The sequence below is a fragment of the Nyctibius grandis genome, chromosome 8 (assembly GCF_013368605.1).
Source record: "Nyctibius grandis isolate bNycGra1 chromosome 8, bNycGra1.pri, whole genome shotgun sequence".
Taxonomy (NCBI): Eukaryota; Metazoa; Chordata; class Aves; order Nyctibiiformes; family Nyctibiidae; genus Nyctibius; species Nyctibius grandis.
This window is the reverse complement of record NC_090665.1, coordinates 17,183,207-17,207,496: the sequence shown is the minus strand read 5'-3', so window position 1 is coordinate 17,207,496 and position 24,290 is coordinate 17,183,207. Positions and strand designations below refer to the sequence as shown.

General features: G+C 39.0%; 1 protein-coding gene across 2 annotated transcripts in view; it reads left to right on the top strand.

Annotated features, from left to right (window-relative positions):
- The first annotated feature begins 2,859 nt into the window (after positions 1–2,859).
- The window catches only part of RASA2 (RAS p21 protein activator 2), a 49,706-nt gene continuing 28,275 nt past the window's right edge, over positions 2,860–24,290 (top strand). For both annotated transcript variants that reach the window (XM_068407008.1, XM_068407007.1), the window contains exons 1-5: positions 2,860–2,933; positions 9,418–9,523; positions 14,926–15,029; positions 16,040–16,134; positions 21,501–21,577. In XM_068407008.1, coding sequence (XP_068263109.1) covers positions 2,873–2,933; positions 9,418–9,523; positions 14,926–15,029; positions 16,040–16,134; positions 21,501–21,577 — 443 coding nt within the window. In that variant the 5' untranslated portion in view covers positions 2,860–2,872. The remainder of the gene's footprint in view (positions 2,934–9,417; positions 9,524–14,925; positions 15,030–16,039; positions 16,135–21,500; positions 21,578–24,290) is intronic.

Sequence of the window (24,290 nt, the reverse complement as noted above, 5' to 3'; positions counted from 1 at the left end):
AAGTGATGGTATCTCCTGGCATCGACCATTAGGGGTGACCACGACGCTGAGGTGAACAGAAGCTCCCTGCTCAGTATCTTAAAGGACTTGGAAGACAGGTGAACTGCATTTAATACTTTGCAACATCTTAAACACATTTTCATGAGGACCCAAAACTTTAAAAATTCTTTTCAATTCTGATAGTAACCGTGCAGTATTGGTTGTGTATTTTACACACTGTACTTCAAATCATTTGGGACTACTGTCAAGAAACATAGTTCAAAATGCAAATATCTAATTGCATAAGGTAATATGAGATACATACGAAATAGGTTACGCATATTCAAAGTACTTCTCCCTTCAGCTAGGTGTCACTAGTTTGTAAGTTGCATTAAAAATTAAGCGAAATTATGCAGGTCATTTTAGGATGGTCCTCAGGAGAGATGGGTAACTAAAAAAATAAGAGTTTGCTACATATAACAAATACATCTCTCTCTATTTCAAATGCTAATTAAAAAGACAAGTGGATCATCCCAAAGTTTGTGCATCTAAACAACATGGTAGTCAATCCTCATGTGTGACATACCCAAAATTAGAACAAATATATTGAATGATATTGCTGTCTTCTGTGAAGTGAGAGAACGTGACACAGCTAAAGTACAGGCAGAAGTGTATGAAGTAAGCCAGTAAGGGCCATAATCACTTTGATTTGTTCTAAACTTCCTTAGTATAGCAGTTATCACTGACAATTCAACACCTCGGCTGACATAAAAGATTATTTCGTAAGAGCAAGGATCCCCCTACTTACATCCTCATTTTTAAAGGAAGAAATCTTTCCCCTAAGTTTGCAACTTAGCACAGCAGTGTTTGTCTTAACTATGTCCTTAGCTGAACAGACGTACCTGTCATAGAGATGCTCCTAAAATGTAACTTTGAGAGGACAAAGAATATAGTATGCTAGATTAAAACAAGGCACTTTTAAAATAAAATGCGTTGTCAGGAATTAGGCAATGGCAACACTAAAAGTTGCATTGATAATGTCGATAGGAGGTCTGTGCTTTGAAGGAAGCTGACACCAAGTTAAACAGTAAACTCCAACTGTAGCATCACTTTTGAGCATGAAAGAACTAGAGTCACATGATCTAACTTTTAAAATTTTGCAACCCACATCTTAGGCATACATCTTCATTCTCAGAGTGCTGCCCTGCTAAGTTTCTCAGCTCAAAGCTGTGACTCTGCCCAGGTTAGCCTCAGTTCAGCAGCCACCGGTCAGACAGGGCAGCCAGCCTAGATAGCCAACTGTAGGTAATCACATCCTCAATTTGTACGGTAGAGGAACCTCTTAATTTCTAACACGTTAAAATTCAGCTCATGCAAACTCCTGTCTTTGCGCAGATTTGGGGTTTGTGTGCATACCGATACACCTGTTACTGCTGTGATGAAGCAGCTTATTGCCCACCAACCACCTGCCGCCCCCTTTAAACACATGCCTGTCCTCCCCCAGCCACGATGTGGAGTGTGGGGATGAGGAAGGAACCTCACCGCTGCCAAAGGAGCAGCAGGGGAGAAGATGGATGCAGGAAAAGCCACCATGGAATGAGGCACAGCTGTGCCTGACTGGCAAATTATATGGCTCAATGCTGTATCATCATAATAATGGCAAGATGTGTGTGGAAGAAATAAAAAACAGTCAGAGAACCACGGCAGAGGACTTCAGTTGGAGACAAATGACATTCTGGCCTGAAACTTTCCAAACTTCCCTTTGCTTTAACAGAAGGACAGACTGAAGAGGTCTTCATAGGCATAAAGTGAAGAATCCTACTACTCCCCTGCTTTCTAAAGCAGCTTTAGCCCACTAAACCACCTCTGCTTTAGGATACTTAAGTCACTAAAGGCTTTCACCAGACTCTGCCTGCCGGGCCTGGAGGCTGATGTACCCTCCGCCTGCACCTGAGTGTCACCGCACTGGACACAAGCTCCTGCGGCTGGCGGTTGGGGGCGTTACAAAGACCTAAGACACGCGCCCACCGCCGGTGTGGGACTGGGGCGAAATCCGGACATAAGCAAGATCCAAGAGAGTTTCAGATTAGGATCTGTATCTTCAGGAAATGTCGGTATAAAATAGGACGCAAAGGCCCTTTAATTCTCGGTGAAGGCGGGCTGGTGCTGCGCTGTAGCTGTAGCCTGGAGCCCCCTCAGGTGCCTGAGGGCTCCCGCGGGCCGAGCACCGCTCGCTGCAGCTCGCAGGCGGCGCTGGGAGCTGAGCCGTTTCCTACTTGTTTTACGGCATTTCTTATGCGGCCGAACAGGCAAACGTAAAAAAGCGACAGCAGAGACGAGGCACCAGAAGCCATCGCGTGCCTTTCCCGGAGGCAGGCACTCGGCGTACCAGGAATCAGAGCAACCGGCTCCGTCGCTCGTTTCAGCCGTTTAATGCGATGGATATTAGTACGATACAGACAAGCGGTTCGCGTGCCTCGCACCTCGGGCCCCTCTGCCCCTGTAAGAGGCACACAAAGGAAGGGCAGCTCGGGCGAACTGCGGCAGCGGCCGAGACCACCGGGCACCGACCCAGACAGCGGCGGAAGCAGGAAGGGCCCCTGAGCCCGCCGGGAGCTGCCCGGGCGTGGGCGCAGCCGCCGCCGGCCGCAGCGAGGGCGGACCCGCCGCGCACGGGCCTGCTGGGAGGCGGGCGGCAGCGCGCATGCGCCTCACCGTCCCCCGCCCGCTTCGGTCTCTGGTGCCCCCCGAGGGCGGTGGCCAGAGGGGGCGGAGCGGCAGCGGCGCGGCGCGGGGCGGGGCGGGGCGGCTCACGGGTGTGTGGCGGGGCCGGGCCGCTTCGCTCCCCTCCCCCCGCGGCGCACCGCACTGCGCAGGCGGCGGCGCTGGCGCGATGGCGGCCGGGGACGGCAGCGACGAGGTGCGGGTGCTGCAGAATCTCCGGGGGAAGATCTGTAAGTGCGGCTGCGGTGGGGCTGGGCTGGGCAAGCGCCCGGGGCCGCCGCGCTCGGGTGCCCGCTCCTGCCCCGTCTCCGCGGCGCGGGCCGCCGCCGCTCCCGCTCCTTCCCCGCGGCGGGGCGGGCGGGCGCTCGCGCGGCGGCCGTGGAGGCCGAGGGGGCGGGGAGCGGGGCGGGGGGGACGCTGAGGGAGCAGCAGCGCCTCACGCCGGTGCCCCTCAGGCCAGGCGACGAGGGGAGCCCCGCGGGGCGGGTGTGGTGGGCCGCGGGGCCCGGGCCGCGCTGCGGCGGCGCCGGGAAGGGGCGTTGTGGCGGGCGCGGCCGGCACGTGCTGGCGGGGGCGGGCCGGGGTCTGCGCGGCCTCGGGGCCGGGCGGGCGGGATGCGGCGGGGCCGTTGGAGACCCGGAGCGGCTGGGCGGCATCCGTTGCTCCGAGGGTTTCCTTGAGTCAGCGGGCGAGCAGAAATGCCCCCTCCCGTCCGGACGTCGGGCATCGGAGTCTGTTTGTTAGGCAGCAAATTGCGAAATTATTGATGTGCAGGAAGTCGGTGGTGGAGGGCTGTGCTGGAAACGGTCATTAATGCCGCTGCTCCTTTGTGCAGCGTGCGTGCGAGGGAGAGGGAGGCTGGCGGCTTTATTTTGGTGGTTAGGAAGTGCTGACTAAAAATACCGACACATTCAGCAACGTGGGAAACGGGCGGGTGAGGTGGGGAGGAGGGGCCGGGGGGACAGCAGATAGCGTGGTGCGGCTCCGGAGGACTTCAAAGCACGCAGGAGAAACAGGATGTGCGGCGGCTTCCTGAAGGGGTGTCAGAATACATTCATACAAGTCGGATGCAACCCGTTTATTTCCTTTCTCACGCAGTCGATCGACTTTTTTGAGAATGAAGCAAAACGAGTTGAATTGGGCTTGGCGCTGGGATTGAGAGCCGGTTGTGAAGATCTTTTGGAGGGTTAGGTTTGGTGGAGGAATGGAGTTGTGTTTGCTTAAATATCGACATGCAGTATAGACTTGAATTTGTCTTCAGTAGATGGAAGACTAGGTCATGAAAATAGACTGCGTGAAGTATAGCTGGAGGTACTCTCGCTGCAGCGTTTTAGCGATAGAAAGGGATTGCCTGTTGAGTAGACAAGGCTGAACACACACTTAGTTGTTAGTATATAGAAATAATACATGTCAGCTTGCCTTTAAAAAGGAATACTGTTAGTTTGGGGGCTAAGGCATTAATTACTGAAGCTGACTTACTAACACCATTCTGCTTCCTGACTTCTATCATAAGGTTTTTGTCAACATTCAAGGAGTTTTACATTTTGTGATACTTGAACCTGATAAAAGTTTTCCAGTAAGCATTAAAAGACAAAAAACAAAATGTCTCATGACTTATGTTGAAACTAGTTTTATTGTCCCATTTATGTATTCTGGATTGAGCCTGCAGTTGTATCATAACTCTGAATGTTCAATTACCTGGCAAAAGTAATGGTAAACCGAGGACGATGACCTGCTTCCTAGGGAATACATAAAAAGTTGGTTGCCAAAGGTGGACCTGTAAGAACTGTAGGTGCCCCTTTGGAAAATGAGTGGAAGTAATAGCTGCAATAAAAGATGTCTTGAAACAGTGTGAAAATAACTTTGTAAACCTACTTGTTTCTTCTAACAAAACAAAAATACTGTTTAAGATATGAGTTAACTATGCTGTGGAACCTTGGGAACCCTCTAATCCCTAGATGCTCTTTTGGCTTCTTTGTACAGCGCATGCTGTTTTATTTTCACTTCTTGCTAGTATTTTACTAATGTGTTTTTTAGGGGAAAACCCTCTGAATGAACAATAATAAACAAATGTAATAATGGAATCCCTTCTGATCTGGAAGGATTAGCAGCAGCAGATCTCTCTTCGGAAAGTTGATGTTCATAGTCTGTAAGAATTCCTTGTAACATCTTTCTTAGAAGTGGAATACATTTCAGTGCCTAAGCTTTGTTGGCGTTTAAACTACTACAAGACTTGACTCCGACTCATTTTATATATGTTGCATGAGAAAGCGTGGTAGTTTTAGCGAGATAATGTCCGTTCTGTGTAATTCTGCATGTAAAATCTAAAGTTAGTGATGTTATACAAATCATCACAACAGTTTTAGAACTGAGGCATGTACTTAAAGGTGGCTTAAGTAGCTATTACATACCTAGCAGTGAAAAAAAGAGTAGGAACACATTTGCAGTCCTTGGTACTGGCTCAGTTTTGTGGGCTGCCAGTGTTTGCAGCCAAGTCTCCTGCCTCCAGTTTTCAAGCAAGATGAACTGGTCTTACCAGTTTAAGACCCCATAATATTTTTTGAAAATGTGGTATTACGCTTTAGCAGATTTTCACCAGAAATTCGCTGAAGGTCAGTCTTTTCTTTATGATGACTCTTTTGCGTTGGTGGCTCTGTTTTATGTATCATAGTAATGACAAAAGCGCTTTACAAAGGTACGTGGATATCATGTAGTTTTAGGCATATCTCAGTGTAGTGTTTTAAGTTGTATAACTAGCTTCTGTTTTCATTTTATGACATACAGGCGTACGTTTGTAGCTGGTAAGTGATTTTAGTTGCTTTGGTTTTGGGTGTGTTTACTGAAAATTGTCTTAGTGGAGCATTTGGAAAATGTCTCTTAACTGTCGTCTCTCGGAACTGATTTGACAAAATTCAGGGCGCATTCTTTTTCAGACTTCTTGGACTGAGTTGTTAACACTGCATGGTTATCTCGGATTATGCTGCACTCCTGGAGTGGATTTCGTTGTTGCTATATAATATCTTTAGTCCTGTGAAGTGAATACTTCGGAGTTTGTGTGCATGAACATCTTCTAAATTTCTTTGTTCTGGGTTAACAGTGCACAAGCTTCAACTTGATGTTTTCACGTAGTGTCTACGTTTAGCAAATGATGTGCAGGACAAGGGAGTTTGACAGAACTGTTAAATTTGGTAGCTTGCTCCATTGCTGTTATTACTAACTCATAACATTAAAGTAATGTGGAAAGTTTTAATTTATTAAATGTTGTACATCTGAATTCCTATTGCTCTAATACTTGAGTTTTTATTAGCATTGCAGCTTTTCCCTTTCACTTAGGTTTGATCTAATCTTATTTTGAAGTGAGGTGTTACTAAATATTTATATAGAGAACCTAAACAGTATTTTCTAAATATTTTAAAATCCAAACCAATGTGCATAATTTGCCACAGTGTGGGTTGTTTTTTTTAAAATTACTGTTATTATTATTTGCTGTTTTCCCAAAGTAGCTGAATGGCAATAAAGAAAGTTTAAAAGTCAGGTAACTAGTAGCAATTATGAACTTCTGTCTTCTTAGAATAAAAAGGTACATGTTTATTATTTTAGTGAGGCATTTTGTGGTTTCCCTATTGAATTAGGCTACTAAATGTGTCATGTGAAAATAATTTCTGGTTTAATTTAGTTGGGTGACCGAAACTGGTGAATTGATACGGTCAATACACAATAAATAAGTCTGTTATTGCTGCTGTTTCATCACTTGCATGTTTCACAATTTGAACTGCAAGTTTAAGTATCACACTGTATAGTTTTAAATGACAGCCTATGTGAAAAGGCTTGAAATATAGTTCCACAGTTAGATATGAAATTGGTTTAATTTCTCTCTTCTCTGCAAAACAGCTTTATTTGGTGTGTCTGACTAACCATTCATACTACCCACACTTTCTAAACAAACCCTTGGAAAACACTGGTGTACATTTCCTCAATATACTTCTCTCACTTCTTACCTTTTTACCTTTGCCTCCTTTGAACGGTGAAATGTGTACGGTTTTCAGAATTCAGAATTGCGTGCTTGATGAGTGCACTGAAAATCTAAACGTTCAAGTAGACATCTGGTGTTGTTCATACTTGATTTCTATGCAACTGTTATAGCCCTAGGTTTTTGAGGAAAAAGTAAGAAAAAGTAAGACTTAGCAGTGTAATCAATCAAAGTCTTGTGCTGTTGGTGTTTTTTTAAGAAAATGAGCTTCTTGGAAGAGTTGGACCATAGTATGGCTGACGCAATCACAGATAATAAGAGGTGTTTGGAAAGATGTGAAATCTCATGCTCTGTACTTCACCGTACAAGTGCTCTGAGGTTATTTTCAACTCAGAACTGAGAATCATCCCCCCTGCCTCCCAAAAACCTCAATAAATTTGTCCGTGCCTTAAAGCTAAACTCTCAGGCTACAAAATAAAGGATTTTATCTCATTAGAAAATCAAAACTTCTATTTCTTCTGTTTCCTTGGGTAGAAAGTTTCTTTTAATACTGAAAGACTGCAGTATAGTAGACATAAAAATTGTGAATTAGGTGGAAATATTTACTTTGTACTCTTGTAAGAAAAGATGAAACTATTATAATTGTAATTTCCTTTCTAAGTCCCCTGTACAGTGCCTTTACAGTGCTGATTAAGTAATGTTATATCTTAAATTCTTTATGTAAAAATAGGATGGTGAAGCTACAGAGTATTAACTAAAAAAAAAAAGATTCTTATCAGGAAGAACTGACACATACAGTTCATGCTTATTAATTACAAACTACAGCATCAGAAGCTCTCTGGGGATTACTAGCCTCTCTCATGAATTTATTTTTTGTATTTTCTTTGATATGTTTTATTAAAATGGTGTGGGTTTTTTTAAGGCAATGTTCAGTCTTTGATACTTTTCTCGGTTCTTCTGCAATATCTCACTTGAGGGTAATTTTCAGTTTAGTCTCTTTTTGGAGTCTAATGGCATTGAAAACCGGTTCTGTTCATGTGTCTCAATCTGTCAACATAAAGTGGGGTGTTTAAAAATAACATGTATACTTCCTCCTCTCCCACACCCAAGTTGATGAAAAGCTCATTGATGCTTCTGAGAGCACAGGTTTTAACTGTGGAAGTTTCTTAAGTGTCTGTTCCCGCTTTCCATCAGCGTACATATCCCCTGACTTGGAAGACATCATGCGCCAAGTTCAGTCTCTGTTCCTGTTAAACTGCTCTGTTCCCTGCTCACGTACAGTTGTGGTAGCCTTCCCACTGCCAGGCATTGCTTACTTAACTTTGAAGACTGTAATAATGTATTTAACAAAAAAAAAGGGGGGGAGAGAAAACAAAATTCCGATTTTACATCTTAACAGCATAGACAAGAAAGTTCATTCCACTGTGCTTCATATCTGCAGTTTTTTAAAAAGGAACACATGCATGACACTTCAGATCTAGTTTCAAGCTGGGGTCTTTGGCAGTGGAGGTGATATGTTATTCAGACATGATAAGTAATTAAAACTCAATACTTTGATGTAGTTTTCATCCTTTTACTTTTAATACCTTATATAAAGTTTAGGTAATGTTGATTCCACATTTCATTGGGAGAAGTATTTCCAGTGGCAGGTAAGGGTGAATGCTACTCTAAAAGGTCCTGGTTAAGACCTAATGTGGAATACAGTTCTGGTTGCTTGTGTTTAAGATAACAAAGTGGAACAGGGACAGAGAGTGGCTACTCACTGATTTGGGGCCTTTCATATGAGAAGAGTACCAGAAGAGCTTGTCTTGTTCCTTCTGGCGGAATAAAAGGTGAAAAGGGTCTGTTTGCTGTCTTCAGAGACATTCAGAGGGGAAGTAAACATCCAGGGGGAAATAACTGTTTAAGCTAAGGGACAGTGTTGCTGTAAATAAGTGTAGATGTCTGCAGCATTCAGATTTTGGAAGAGCTTTCCAGTTTGAGCATTGGGAACTGGTTTTGGCTGTAACTACTTAGAAGTGACCATTTCCGAAAAGGGCTGCCTGATGTCCAGCGTGTGTTATTGCAGTGGCCCAGACTCAATATCCAGCAAATCTTTGTATTCCTGTATTGACAATCGTCCTGTCTCATTAGAAACTTCCTTTTCTACTTGTTTTTATTTAGTCAGTAGATGATTTTCCCCCTTATACTAGACCAGACAGTTAGGAAAAAATAAACAGTACTCATAGCTGAATGTTTGAAAATATATCAGTCAACTTAAAATCAGCTGTTCATTGTAGAAAATTAAATAAAGATTTGACGGGTAAGTTCATATTAATCAGCTTCCTTTAGCCAAAATGTTTGTGGAGAAAATACCAAGTGAACAATAGTTCAGCCAGACCATGTCTTGGTCTCATGACCTAATGCCATATCACCTCAGGCTGCAAGCTGCTTGGATTTAGCAAGCTACGCGGGGTCAAGCCCAAGCTGAGACCTCTCCAGGGAAAGTGCAGGTGCTGCAGGCAGTGGTGGTGGTGGTGAGTCAGTGTGCTGTCCTCCTCCTGTCGACTCACCTTCCATGTGAAGCTGGGTGTAGCGGTGTCTGTGCACTGTTCGATCTTTCGAGTTGAAAATGAACATGGAAATGCATGCTTAATGAATGGAAAAGTGAATTTTGGACATACATTACAACTGTTAAAATTCTTTTGCCTAATATTTTGTGAGGGTTTCTCCCTCAATATTTACAGTCATTTTTTTATTTACAGATGACGCCAAACACTTAGCACCCAACAAAATGAGAGACTTTTTTTGTACCATAAACTTGGACCAAGAAGAAGTTTTTCGTACACAGGTAGTTGAAAAATCTTTAAGGTAAGCTTAATTTTTAAATGGAGGTTATAAGCACGACTCCCTCAGTGCAGAATAAAAACAAGATATGTATCAATGTGCATGTACTTTTTCTTGTACCTCTTTAAGATGAGAGCTGACTTGTGGCAACTATTCAGAAATGTTACAGCAACGTGTAAATCATGAGACTAGTTGAAAGAAGACAAAATTGAGGCTTTTTAGTAGTACAGTGCTTTTAAAATGAAACATGCTAAAGCATACTTCATTAGTACTTTATTCTGTTCCATTGGGCAGCATAGCATTCTTTTTCTTGCCAGGTTGTTTTCAAGGGAAAGAAGTCTGCTTGGTACTTGCTCTCCATGTCATTCCCCAATTCTGACATGCAGTTGGTCTGTATCGGTAGAATTCTGCGTTTAGTGTCTGTCTTGTAAAACCTGTTTGTAGAATGAAGGAACCAGAACTTTTCCATGTGTAAGAGTTTTGTGTGCTCTGAGATGTCCCCCTGAATAGGCCTCATTCTCCTGAAATTCTTGTTTGGGGAACTATAACCTGTACTCATGTGGAATGGCTTGCATTGCGTCCCTGAGCAGCGCTTAGCTGTAGATTCTGCTACTGTCTTAGAGCCTTAAAAGCAATCAAACAAAAAAGTCATGATAACATAGCTGCAGTAGTGTAGGCACTTTGTCTCAAAACTCTCTAAGTTCACTGATGACCCATACTGGAACATCCTTGCAGTTGCATTGTTCAGAATATCTGAGTGACAGTTTATCTGGAGGAGACATTAAACCTTCCTCATCAAACCCAGAAAGCCTGTTCAAACTCTTGAAATTTTTTCTGATTCTGTTGTTTCTAGTGGTTTTATTATTAGTGTTTGTTCTTTGAGCCATCTCTCTAGATGTTTCCAGGTGAGGAACAGCATGTTGCTCATATGGCAAATTTAAATAGGGAATTTTACTTTTTCGAAGCATCATTTTAAAGCCTCCATATGCTTCTGTGTGAAAAGCAACCACCACATGTATGCAATCAGGAACAAATATTTTGCTCGTCCTCCTGATCTGTAACTGCTGTAGTCAGATCCAGAAAATTTTCAGAATTTACCTGGCTGCATTTGAGATTGATTACCAAAACAAACTCGATTGAGTAATCCTTCAGAGAAGAATGTTAAAGAGACTGTGTTGATAAAGCAGAAACTTAAAATTTCCCCTTAAAATAGACAGTAGTTTGATGGGTAGAAGGGAACACAATGTAGCTTTTAAAAAGAAAGACTTTGCTCTCAGATTTTTGATGTGTTAATAGTTGAAACCCTGAAAGTTACCTGAAAAGTTAACCTGAAAGTTACCACTATGCTTAGAAACAAGACTTGTTACATTTAATGTTTATACAGGCATTTTTATTATACTCTGTTTAAGAATTATTAAATTTATATACTTTAATCACCTGATAATAAAAGAAGTACTAACTGCACAGTAAAGCATTTGATAAAATAAATTGCCTTAGATCCATCAAATTTTTTTAAAAAACGTTTAACTGAAACTTGATTAAATGAAAACAATGCCATTAGTACTTCACAGAAGAAAGAAAGAAAAATCTCACTATAACAAAATAACAGTTTGGGGAGGGGGGGGTCTTAAGTGACACACACACCCCATCCCTCTCAAATTGAGAATTTTTCAGGTGATGTGAAATTAATATTTCTAAGTTGAGAGCATTCTATTACGAGTTCATAATCAGTGTTCTGAATCACTCTTTGCCCGTAGGTGCCTTTCTGTCTCCACTGAATACATAGGGAACTCCTTCATCCACTCAATTATGGCTGCATTAAGTTAGATTCACAGCGTGAGTAGGGTTCCGTAAAAACTGTTGAAATGTAATAAAATAAGTCATCCTCTATTAGCAGCGACCAGAGTTGGATGCTTACACTTGATTACTAGTGTGTATGCAGTCCTGAAGGCTTACACGTGTTCCAGAAACTTAATTATACCATCTTGTTGCTTATTACTGTGTTAAGCTAGAATACCGTACTAACCTAGAGGTACTGGAAGGGAAGATGAAAGCTCTGATCTCTTATTAGTCTGAAAACTTTATAAATTGCTTTTTAGTAAGGTGCAGTACAGTATAATTTTAGTCATAAATACAACTTTGAATTTAATTGTTTTGTTTTATATTATTTACTTGCTTTGTCTTACGTAATTCACAGTTTGTTCTTGTCACTGTATTCTGGGTTGCTGCAATGTAAATTGTATTCTATGAATATCTGCTAGTTAAACGTCTGTGGCAGTAATTATCGCTAGAATTAAAATGATATTTAACTACAGTGATTGAAACTAATGAAGAAATGTATTTTTAAAAGGTGCAAATAGGTTTGGGCTTCCACCAGCACTGGGACTATTGTTAACAGTGCAGATGTGAAGCAAATGACTTTTCAAAGTTAAAAAAACATGAATTAATACTGAAGTGAAAGAAGGATATTTTGACTAATAACTCAAGAAATATTTCCTGACAAGGTGTGGTATTTTTGTGGGTTCTGAAGAAACAAAATTGTTTTCCCTGGGAAAGTTTAAAGAACATCTGTGAGCCTCCTCAGATATCTATGGTCAAATATGAGGAATTGGGGAGGGGTTGTGGTATCTGTGTGTTGCATTTTTTTTTAAGCTAAGTTCCATTTCTTTCTTTCAAACTGAACTTTCTATGATTGCAAGGTTATAGCAAAAATTTCATGTTGATATAACTAGCTTTTATCAAATGACAGATCTAGGGGCATTGGTCAGTTTCTGTCATAGAACTGGCAGTTTCATGTAACAAGGAAGGGAAGAGCAAACAAGTAATGTCACACACTTAAATTTAATCTCCTGTATTACTGTATTCCAGTTCTTCCTGTATTACAGTCTGGTCTTCCTTTGAATTAGCACTATCTTCTAATTTTGTATCGTCACAGTCTTTAAAGTTCTTGCATCAAAGTCACAAAAGTACTAAACTGACTGAATCCCTGAGGAACAGGTTGAGTAAGTTCTCCATTTGAATTATTCCTTATTGGTATAACCTATTATACCCCTTCAGCCAGTTTGGTATCCACCTAAGAATTTCTCTACTAATCCTTTGTATTCTCCACCTTATATTTTCTCTCTGTGCTTCATACTTTGCTAAAGAATAAGCAACTGATTCATAAGGCAGTGGTGTTAATCTAGATAAGGAAAAATGTATCAACATGAATAAAACAATGCATTAACTTCTATTTATGCTTACACTATTGACGTGCTCTTTCTTGCCTGAGACTTCATGTGATCTTGAGGTCAAAATAATCGTTGTTCATGGCTGGGGACTTTGGCTAGCGGGGAATATAGTTGTGAAGTTTGCTCTCTTTAGCCGTAGGATATGGCTGCTAAATAGGTTTTTGGAAATCTCTGCTAATAGTCTCCATCTCAGACTAATTATCTGATTATAGTTGGATGCAGAGAGTTACACAGATCCAGCAAGAACAGGAACTTAACACTTAGGGATACACAGTTGTTGATGTACATTGTAGTCTAGCATTCCTCTTAGGATGGCTGACTGAAGCTGGGTTAGTAGCAGTTTCCCTTGATACCAGTGCTAGCTAGTTCACCCACTGTTCACTCTTTCTGCTGTAATATCTTTTTGTACTGGTGCAACTATTATTTTTGTAGCTATTAGGGGAGCCATACCATGGAATTGACCTAAGTTTAAAATAAGCCTTTGTTTAATCTTTTTTTGGTCTGAGTCATTGTATCAATACAATTAAAATGAGCAGAGAAGGTAATAAAGAAATTGAGGCTGCTTAGGGCTGCACTGCTGCTAATGGTAATGCTTATGAATTTATACCTTTAGTGGTGATGCTGACAAGAAGAACGCAGCCCTTGAAATTAAAGCTGAATTTGTTGGCTTTGAAAATGAAAAAAAAAAAAAGTGGGGGAGCTGAAAAACAGCAAGCAAATTTTTCAGCTGAGAATTCTTGTATTATTTCTCAGTGTAGTGCAAAGGCTAATACCAATTTGTCTGCTTTGAAGCCTATGGTAGAAGGTCTGTGTTTGAACAAAAAGAACATTTTCACTTGTGAAATTCCTCATAATAAATTCCTGCAGTTAAAGCTCTTGTTTCTAAAAGTCAGTTCTAGAAAGTTGGAATACTAGATTTTTCATCTGTGTTCTTTCCCACTTTTTAAGTTAGTTATCAGCTCTTCTCTTATTTTTAACTTATTTAATGAACCATTGGTCCTTAAGCATTTGGTGTTTTTTCTGTATTTTGGAGGGAAGAGAGTAGGGATGGTATCCTGTTCATCCTAGTATCCTTTTGGGTATGTAATAACATGTTGTAATGATACAGCATCAGAGAGGTACTTTACTGGGAACCAAAAAAAACCCACCCATTTGTTTCTGGGTTTGGTATAATTGTCATTGCATTACTTTTCTGTAGGAAGAAAGCAGAGGCTAAAATCAGTTTGAAGCTGCACACCCTTCACTGGTGATGTTAATAGATTGTAATTGAAAGTATTTTAAGTCTGTAAGAATCCAGTAGTTCTGAAATAGCAGGGTTTTTTTTGTGGATGCACTGGATTTTCAGAATTCACAGCTTGCAGTGACACAAATAACATTGTGGTTTTGTTCAGTCTTTTGAAATACAATATTCTGACTGCTGGCTATGGTTGCATCAATAAGTACTTCTTAAGTTTAATGGAAGTATAAATTCCTTGAATGAAGGTACCAACACATCGTGTGAAATATGTCTGTAACAGAGGAACGCAGAGTCGTCTTATGTAGAGGGCTTTGCAAATGGCTGTTAAGTAGGGTGAACTGTAAACATTATATTGGACTTCATTAGACGGAGAAATGTGGCGACCATTTCAGCATGCAGGAGAACATGTATATTTGAGATTAACATTTCTCTTTTTCACTGTTCTGTTTTATAGTTGCTAACGCTTATGGCTTCTTTTTACAGGTCTGAATCTTTGAGCATCAAATCTGACATGGAATTTAGAGCTAAACAAATGTTGTCAGTGACTTAATTAGAAAAATGTGTTTTAATGTAGTTTAATCATATACAGAATGAAAAAAGAGAAACATGAAACTTGTGGGTATCTCAGGAAGTTGTTTGGGTTGGGTAGAGAGCCAACTAGAATAATTTCAAGACAGAAAAAATAGCATTGAAATGGCAGGGAAGACACTTTCTCCGTGTGCTCTGATTTTTTTTTTTCTTTTTTGAACATATCTAAAGCATTCTCATGGAGTTTTAACTTGGCAGTGTTATTGTAGGTTCTTGTAATGAAATGGTTGTGGATGGCTTTGATGATAGATAAGTATAGTGCTAAAGGCCAAGATCTGTGACTGCAGTAAAAATGTAGCGTTTTAGTGTTTATCTTCTGTATAAATTACATAAAATGTCTTTCTGTTTTAACTTTCAGTCTTTCTTTTCAGCCCTTATTTTGGGGAAGAATTTTACTTTGAGATTCCAAGAACATTCCAGTGGTTGTCCTTCTACATTTATGATAAAAGTGTTTTACAAAAAGACCTGCGTATAGGTAAGTTCTGGGATATCATCTACATCTTGTACAACATTTGATTATTTTCGGTATCGTTATTTGTAGTAATAAGGATACAATTATTAAAGTGATGCATTTTTTCAAACACACTGTATAGTGCACTTAAACTAAATTTTGTTTCCTTGCTTCATTCTATTGTACTAAAATATGTTTATTTTTTAGGCTAATCTGACATTGTATAATCTTATAATTTAAAAAATATATTGAGACTATAATTATATTTGTTTTTTCTTCATTTTCATTAGGGTATTTGAATAATTGTCACTACCTGTAGGTCTTTAAAGAATGAATTGCGGAATAATTCCACAATAATTGCAATTGTGGAATAATTCTTAAAACTATTTATAGATAACTTTTTTCTGTCAGTGCAACCTGTAAGTTAATGACTTAGAAGTTGCTGCAAAATGCTTTATGTAGCTTCAGTGAAAAATTACAGGAGGTGGATTTATTTTTTCTACTGCATGATGGCTCTGTTGCAGCTGCTATTTGGACATAGCAGCTATAAAGCTCTAACATTCTGCTGTGGAAGTAGGCTTTGTATTACTTGAATTGGGGAAGGAAATAATTTGCACCAGGATGCCAGATAATTTGGTATAATAACAGCTTTCCAAACAGCAATCAGAAGAGCAAAAGGCACCTACCTTCAGTTTCTGATTTAAACATTCTTCAACACCGTTACTGTTCTCTCAAATCTCTGTCACATTATTTCTGGCCACAAGTGTGTTCCTTATTTTACCTAATCTTGTTATTAGTGATATCCAAGATAACACATCATAATTAGCTTAATTTGGCTTTACAGAAACTATTTTTCTGATTACTTATGCTTCATGTTCCTTGTTTCCATAAGCTTTTCATATAGCATCATAAGCTTAAAAAAGATTAAAAGAAAGAGACTTTAAACAAAAATCAAACCTCAAATCTATTGAAATATTTGTCCTATTCAGATGAAAGTGATATTTATGCTTATCTCTCCCTGCCCCATCCCCCAGGAAAGGTGTCAATCAAAAAAGAAGATTTATGCAACTACACAGGAAAAGAGAACTGGTTTATGCTTCAACCTGTTGATTCTAATTCAGAGGTTCAGGTAACTATTAAATTGCACATTTACATTTTTAAAGTTAAATACAGATAAGTACATGTAATGATAGAAGTTTATATTGAGCTGTGGCAGATAGAGGTTAGCATCTGTCTAATTCTTGTGAGACAGTTGTGTCTTTCAGCTTAATTAGAGATTAATGCATGTTATACATTTCTAAACTGTCTGTATTGTTCCTCATGATACTTAAAACTGGCAGAAGACTTGAAGCAACTCTTTGGGAAATAATGTTAACAGTGTTTTGATGTCTAAAAGCTTTGGTACAAGAGGAGCTATGTGCTTGAGACAGGTGAATCATTTAGGAAACTACTGAATCTTTTTTTCTGATCAGTTTTGGTGTTACTGAAAGTGGTTAAAGTCTTCAAAACGAGGTACTTGTGCTGTGCTTATTTATCTTATTTTGAAATACTTTCTGCATTCAGTATCAAATAACTTGCACTTCAGAGTTGTATTGTGGTCTGTGGTTCAAGTTCTTCTAACAAGATTGTTCTGGTAATATGTAAAAATGAGATGGCTCTAGAATTTGTAGCAATTCTCTTTTTGGTTTGAGTAAGAAAACAGAACAGTATTCTGGAGAATCTCTTAGCCTTGTTGCTGTGATAAACAATTTGTTAGATTTTTAATAGTTTTTTTGGATTTGCCTGAGGGCAAAAGTCTTGGACTTGGCAGTGTTTGTATTTTTTTCTAGTAACTTTGAAGTCCTTCTGGGTAGGGAGAATGCTGTCTACTTTTACAGGAGGCGAACGTGCACAGAATTCTCAAAAAAAAAAAGACATGTGTTATTTTCCAGGGTTAGTCACCTATGAGCGGGCATGTGATCGCTTTACATGAAGACAGATTTTCAAAACATCTGAATACTACTTTCTCTTATCTGTTGAAAATCAGTCCTTGTTCAGTTAGAATAGACTATAATAGAATAGTTCAGCTGGAAGGGACCTACAGATCATCTAGTCCAACTGCACATTGTCTCATTTTTCCAGTTCTTCCACCTAATCACTCAGTATTCTAGAAGTCCTTTCCAAATATAAACTGAAATGCAATTTCTCGTTTGACTTACTGTCATGTATGCTGTGTTTTTTCTCAGCCATAAAAATGTATTGAATGAAAGATTACTTTTTGTCATAATACTATATGAGGAAGTATGAAAATTCAATTAAAATATTCCATTAATGGAATTTAGAAATTTCTTATATATTAGAAAGAAAAAGTTTTTAATTTTCAATGGCTTTGTAGCCCAGAATGTAAGCTCTTATTGATACTTTTCTATGGCTGGGACATGAGTAAAGCACTTTCCAGCATGACACTTCCATTAAAGGATGAACATTCCTGCTAAGGTGTGCGCTCCTCATGTTAACCTTCCCTTGAGTTAGGGCATTTGGGTAGGTTTCTCCTCTGTTCTGCTTCCTTTTTCCGTGAAATCTGTAAGAGCAGAGCTGAGACTGGTTCCCATCTGCCAGATTTCACTGAAGTCTTGTTGGTTCGGATGTGCCATACCGTACTGAAATGTATTCCTAGAACATTCCTAAGATTATTGGTGGGACATGGCTGAAAATAGCAGGCTTTCACATAGTATTTGTGCAGAAAAAAGTGCACGGATGTTTATAAAGCTAGATAACAGTTTGGAGAAAAAAAAAATTGCTTTCAGATGTGCTCTTCTCCTTATGGCACCATACGTGTTATTGACATTTTTTTCCTCTGGTTCCTTCCATGTGAGTATTCTCCAGAATTTACAATGGGCGGAAGGTGATAGGATGGCTTAGAAGTATTTTGTGGTCCTCCGCTATATGCAGGACACATTGCAGTTTGCTTGGTTGGGATTTTGCGCTGTTTTTTTTTTTTTTCCTAAAAAAAAGAAATCTTCATTTGTTTCAAGAAAACTGTACTTTCTGTGTGCTAGTGATCTATTTTTCATACAGGCTAACTTTGGTATAATGAGCATCCTGTATATCAGGTACATTAGTGGTGGAGGTACATATTGAATATTGTGGAATACAGCTTGTAAATGTACAAAATCCATACCAAGTCGTAAGTGCGTTGGCACTGGCTGTCATCTTCTTTGCTAATAAGCATATATTGGATTTTTTTTTTTTTCTTTACAGTTCATCCATTCTTACAGTGTATGGAAAATTGTTAGCTCTACCTTGGTAGGCCAAATGAAAGTATCACTGAAAGACATTTGAGTTCGTTAATAACTTTTGACAGTTTCTAGAAAGGCTTAAAAGTATATTAAATGTAACATTTTGTCTTTTCTGGAATTACAAAGAATTAAACCTGCTGATGCCTACAAAATAAAACTGAATTGGGGAGGTGGGGAAACAAACAGCTGGTCATACTCTAAAATCACCTTACTTTTAAGAGATTTAGGACTTCTCTAGGGTCACGATCCACTCCTAATGCAGAAGCTGTAGACCTGTCGTCATCTGCTCTGGTTCCACAGCTCTGTACTTACACAGGTAATCTGAAGTGGAGGTGTATTCAGAATATTCTAGAGCCCCAGTTTTACTTACCATGTGCCGCAAGGACTTTAGTTTCCCAAAGATATTTCTGAGTGGATAACTGGGTTATTTTATGTTCTGTTCTTTTTGGGTTTTTTTTGTATCAAAGTTCTGTAAATTTTGGCTTAGATTTTTTTTTTCTTCTAGTTAGGTGCTGACATAGTGTGTGTGGCATAAAGATGATGTTTCTTATTCTTACGAATGCGATAGTTAGTTCAGTTGTGATATTTGTTCCATTGAGTTGGGGGAAGTGGAAGGAAAAGGACAGAGAGTTCAAGAGAAATACTGTAATCTGGGGTTTCTGATGTTGAGGGAGGAAACGGAAAATAACTGTTAGCATTTCTAATTCTGTTTAAACCCCACCACCGCCCTCAATAACTTTCCCAAGTATAGACTACCCTTCAGACAAGAGTATGCATCTCCTCCTCTTGAATTTAAAGGAGAGAAAGTTTTATGAAGAAAACTAACACTGTCAAAAGTTACTTTGTGGTACACTTGGAACAATAGCGTAATTCTGTATATGGAATGTGGGCACAGTATATGAGAGCCTATTGGCGTAAATATTTAAAATACAGTTGCTAGCCCACTTTCCACTTAAGAGCTTTAGAAAACTAGAAAACTTGTATTTATTATAGATAATTGTAATATTTCATAATGTGGAAATGATCAAAATACCAAAACTGTGGGGAGAAAAAAACTCTTAAAATACAGTGTTAAAATACAGCAGAAATTCTAAAAAAAAAATGTTTAATTTAACTAAGTTGGTTTTGTAGTTCTGAAGTTTAGGTCAATGTTTTGGACACTCTGGTTTTGGCTCCTTTGTTACTGTGTGAATCTTGGCCACATAAACAACAGCTCCATCTTTCTCTAGTCAGAAACTGAAAATTGGTAATACATTTGTAAAGTTAAAATGGTACCTACCTGCCTTTGAACAGCCCTGAGATCTACAGATGAAAAGTGTGTTCACATAAAGAGAGCTGTTTATTTATTGTATAAGAATGGCTGATTTATCTTTATGTTTTGATCTAAAACCAATCTGTACAACCACATTTAAAACCCGGTTGCATAGTATGTCAAAAGTTCTGATATAGATCTGCAGATCAGCCACTTTAGGAAACCATCACGCTGCTCTTAACAAGCAAAACAACAAAGATGTATCTGAAACTCTCCATATGTGTCAGGGAAATATTTACTTAGAGCCATGTTACTGTAGCCATCATGGTGCTGAGTTTTGAACAAACGACATCTATAGATAGTTCTCAGGAGCGGTAAACTTTCTATTTTACTCCTACTGATCAGAGTAGAACACATGATTTGTGTTTATTTCTTTTTTAAACAGCAAAAGGAAGATATTTAGGCCATTCACAAGGTCTGCCTACTAAAACTGGTTAAGTCAGCTATTAAATAAATACTACTAATGTTGCCTTTTGATTTGTCATTCAAAACCTTTGCCTTGTAAGGCTGTTGGCATGCTTCTCAGTATCCTGTAAATCTATTTTTGTAATTGAGTTTCTCTGCTTGACAAATACTTTCTTAATGTACCTGTGTTCCAATGTGTGTAGTAACAGTTTGCAAAACACTTGGCAAGCATCCCAAAATAGTTACGTGTAAAACTTCCTTATAAAACAAACTTTACTTCTCCTCCCATGTGAGGTACAGAGAGGGAAACACACCCCTTGCCCCAGGGGATTTACAATAAAAAACATTTCGGTTTTATGTCAAAACATAAGTGCTTTAGAAATGTGTGCAAGGTCACCTAAGGGTTTTACTTCCATTTCAGTGTTGTACAGCAAAACCATAGTTCAAATTATAGCTTGCTTCCTTTGCCACGCTTTAAAATTACCTTCCAGGTCCGTTCCCTGAGAGTCATATTCATGGACAGACCAGTGTCATCTGATGATCCATTTAGCAAATAGACAAATTCCAAGAATACTAAGGAGAATATGGGTTAGAGGAAAGCCTCTGTCAGTGTCTGGTTATCTTAGATGTGAAAGCCAATGGGAATAGCCAGGCACTGAAAGGAATAGCAGTACTGTTCAGGCAGTAGATGTCTGGAGCAAGGTTATAGTACTGGATCTTGGTCACCCCACAAAATCTGCATATCATGCAGCCCTTGAGAGGGTAGAGTAGGCTGGCCCTTGCTGAGTTCTGAAGTTAATCCATGCTGCGCCATCACTTACAAATTGTTTTTCTTAATACGTCCTACCATATCAGAAAAAGAAAAGGAGGAAGCCCGATTTAGCAATTATTGCCACCTTTTCCTCTCCTTTGGTTGTGTTTACTGTTCCATGAGTACATCAGCAGACTTGATGAGGTAGTTGAAAGCTGCACTGGGATGCATAATAAATTTCCACATTATCTTCAGTCTGGTAGGATGGACAGGATTTCACAGCTGGATATTAAATATATCTGGTTATGGCTACTGCATACTATTCTACTTTTCTAAATATATCTAACTGCCTTCAGAGTCAAAGGTCAGTTTAGAACTTTCTCCTGAAAGTTTGTTCAAGGGTTTATCCCATGCTTAGGACAAAAAGGCTGAGAGGGACTTTTGCTCCTGGTACTTCCTCATGTTGGAAGAAATATTTTTTTTGCATATGTTAGATCTGTGGAGGCTTGACCAATTCATGTGCTGTCTGCAGTTGAGGATAAGTTCTTTTTATCATTGTCTCTCCAAGTTCAAATGCATTCATCATACTCTAGTTGTGGGATACGTGCTTTAGAGTACGTATTTGCTTAAAGTGGATATATTGGAATTACCTTAAGTAGCTTCTAACTGTAAACTATATTATTGTTCTAATTACTACTTTTAAAATAAAGGCTTTTAAAACTATTTGTGTTTCTCTCTTGTTTTTTCAGGGAAAAGTTCACCTTGAATTAAAACTGAATGAACTGATAACAGATAATGGATCTGTGTGCCAGCAACTAGTAGTACAGTAAGAAAATACATTAATCCTTGAATATTTAGTTGTTTGTTAGAACATGGTGTGATTTGTCTCTCTTAATACTGAATGTCTGCACATCCTGGTACCAATAACATTTTTCTCTTTATACAACTTTCCTTGGAGCCTACCTTGCTGAGGGAGTGGGTGTATGCTTAGGGAACTCCTGCGGTAGTTTTTCACAACTGCTCATCTCTTGCTCCCAAAGCACTGACTTTTATTAGGACTCAGCATGGCTATCTGGTATAATTAATTCAGTGTCTTGTAATTCCAGTTGAATTTGGTCTGGTGAGAAAGGTAGGAATGCTCACTGCAGCTGACAGCCAGAACTTGCAGTACTGCTGTTACTGACAGAATTGAGCTGCTGATGGTGGTGTTAGGAACAGTGTGAAACTTTTTCAGTAGTAATGTTTTGGTTTGGTATGTGAAAATCCACTTTTAGTTTTGCTTCAGAATTACTTTCTCATGGTTAACCATGATAAGGAATGTTTATAGAAGAGCAAAGTACAAGAGTTGCCATTCTGGAGCAGCGTAACATTGCCACATTTTAGAAAAATGTCTTAGCAACAACTTAAGGAGTTTTCACTACCAAACTTAATTTTGACTCCAAAGTGTAACGGCATTACAACATGTCAGAGAGCCTCATAAAAACAGTAAATTTCTGGTATATGTTATTTCAAAAAAGACAAATTTCACCAATATTAAAGAAAAAGCACAGAATGAGATGTACTGGAAGATACTAACCAGTCTGTTCTCTTGTATTGTTACTCTTAGAGCTGTGTTTGGTAATGATCCTATGTGATGGCCTTGCGAGTCTGAATATGCAGTTTACAGATGGTAGTTACAGCAGACCAAAATTTCACTGGTCATTCTGTTTCCTTTTATTCATTATTAAGCAATACATTTAAGGCTAGAAATTGATAAGAAGCTAATGCAAATACAACTATACAAAAATGTTTTGACACTCTTGTAACAAGTTTGTCTGATAAGGGCATACTAGAAGATACTGGTTTCTCTAGAAACTAGTCCTGTCCTTTGTTTTGGAAGGAGTCTGACAGCCTTCTATGTTAGTTGCCTCTGGGAGACTGTTCCCTTTCATTGAACAGACCAGTGGAAACCAATGACTTCCAGAGACTCAGTGAGATTGACAGTGTTCTCTTGTGACTCTTCTTTGCGTTCTCAGCATGAGTAAGGTTCAGGGGAACAAGCCAGTCTTACTGCAGTTTTTTATTTTTAGTGCTTTGGAAAGAAATAAAGGCTTTTCTGCACTTGCCTCTTAACAGGTTGTGGGATAGGCCATGGGAAGAACAGGGTACAGACAGGGGAGGTTATAAAGACTAAGGGAAAATTAAGATTAAAACCTCAAAAGGTAGTAAGATTCTTTAATTTTACTTTCCAACATTGTTTAGTAACTTATGTATTTATTCAGAGGGTGAGGCTTCTTGTTTTGGCTTTTTGTTTTTTTAAATCTTCTCTGAGAATTTAGTATGAAAGAAAGGGTTGTATTGTGAAACTGCAAGGGAAGGAAATGGTGTGTGGTTTTCTGTTTGTCTTGGTGACTTCATGTTCAGATCAGTTCCAGAGAGCGGGGGGAGACCATTACACTCTCAATTTCGCTAATGTAATTTTCATTATGAAGTTTAAATTACATTTTTTTCTCTCTTAATCAACTATCTAAACCAAGATGAGTAGTTTAGTTGGAGCAAGACCTAGCAAAATAATCTCTTTGCTTTTCTGTTACTTACTTGGTATGAAAGGGGAAGCTAGTTCTATGATAGAACTAAGCCAGTGAAACTGGTAATGCTTTAGTGGCTACTACAGGCTGATAATTCAGGTAAGATATGGAAACTTGCGGTACATCAATGTATGTTTGTAACTTAAAGATAATTCTGAATGTGTTTCTAGTGGGTGGCAGCTTGGTTCATTGGTTCATTGCTGCTCTTAGTTTTGTATCCCACTTTGCCGCACAAGGCAGGATTAGAACAGCTTTTCCGCCATGGACTATTCACCACCAAAAGCTGGTTGGAGCTTTATGACTTTGTGTTTTATTCCCAATTTAACTTTCTGATAGATGTCTATTTTTTAAATTTAATTTTTCATTTATCCATGCACTTTAGTCTAAGTTTTTTTATTTTTTTTTATTATTTTTTTTAATTACTTTTTAATTTTTTTTTTTTAATTTTTAAAACATGTTTGGATTTTTCATATGATGAATAAAAGTTGCTTTAGAAAGTTACTGTTGCAGATTGCAGTTTTGAGTAGGAAGTTAGTTACTCACTGTGCCCTCTCTTAGGATCTCTTTATGAGGGAGATAAATGATCAAAAGGAAGCCAGGGTTCTCTGGTGGTTGCTGTACTCACCCACTCACTGACACGTGGGAGAGGATTGTGCGTTAAACACTGCAGTATTACATCAGTACTTTTGTCTTGTCTTCATCTGAGATTATGAAATGCACTAGTTCCTTAAACTAAAAATGTTTAGTAGTATTTTATCACACATGCTGATAACCTTGAAATAATTTGCTGTATAAGTAGTATAGTGTACATAAATCTGTTTTTGGATGTATATGTGAGAGTATGAGAAACAAGAAATCTCTCACTGGATATAATATTATAGAAATGGATGTGAGCGTATTTTTGAGACCCTTTTGATCTTAAAGCATGAGGAACTTACAGAAAATACATGTGAGATTCTTTAATAGAAAATT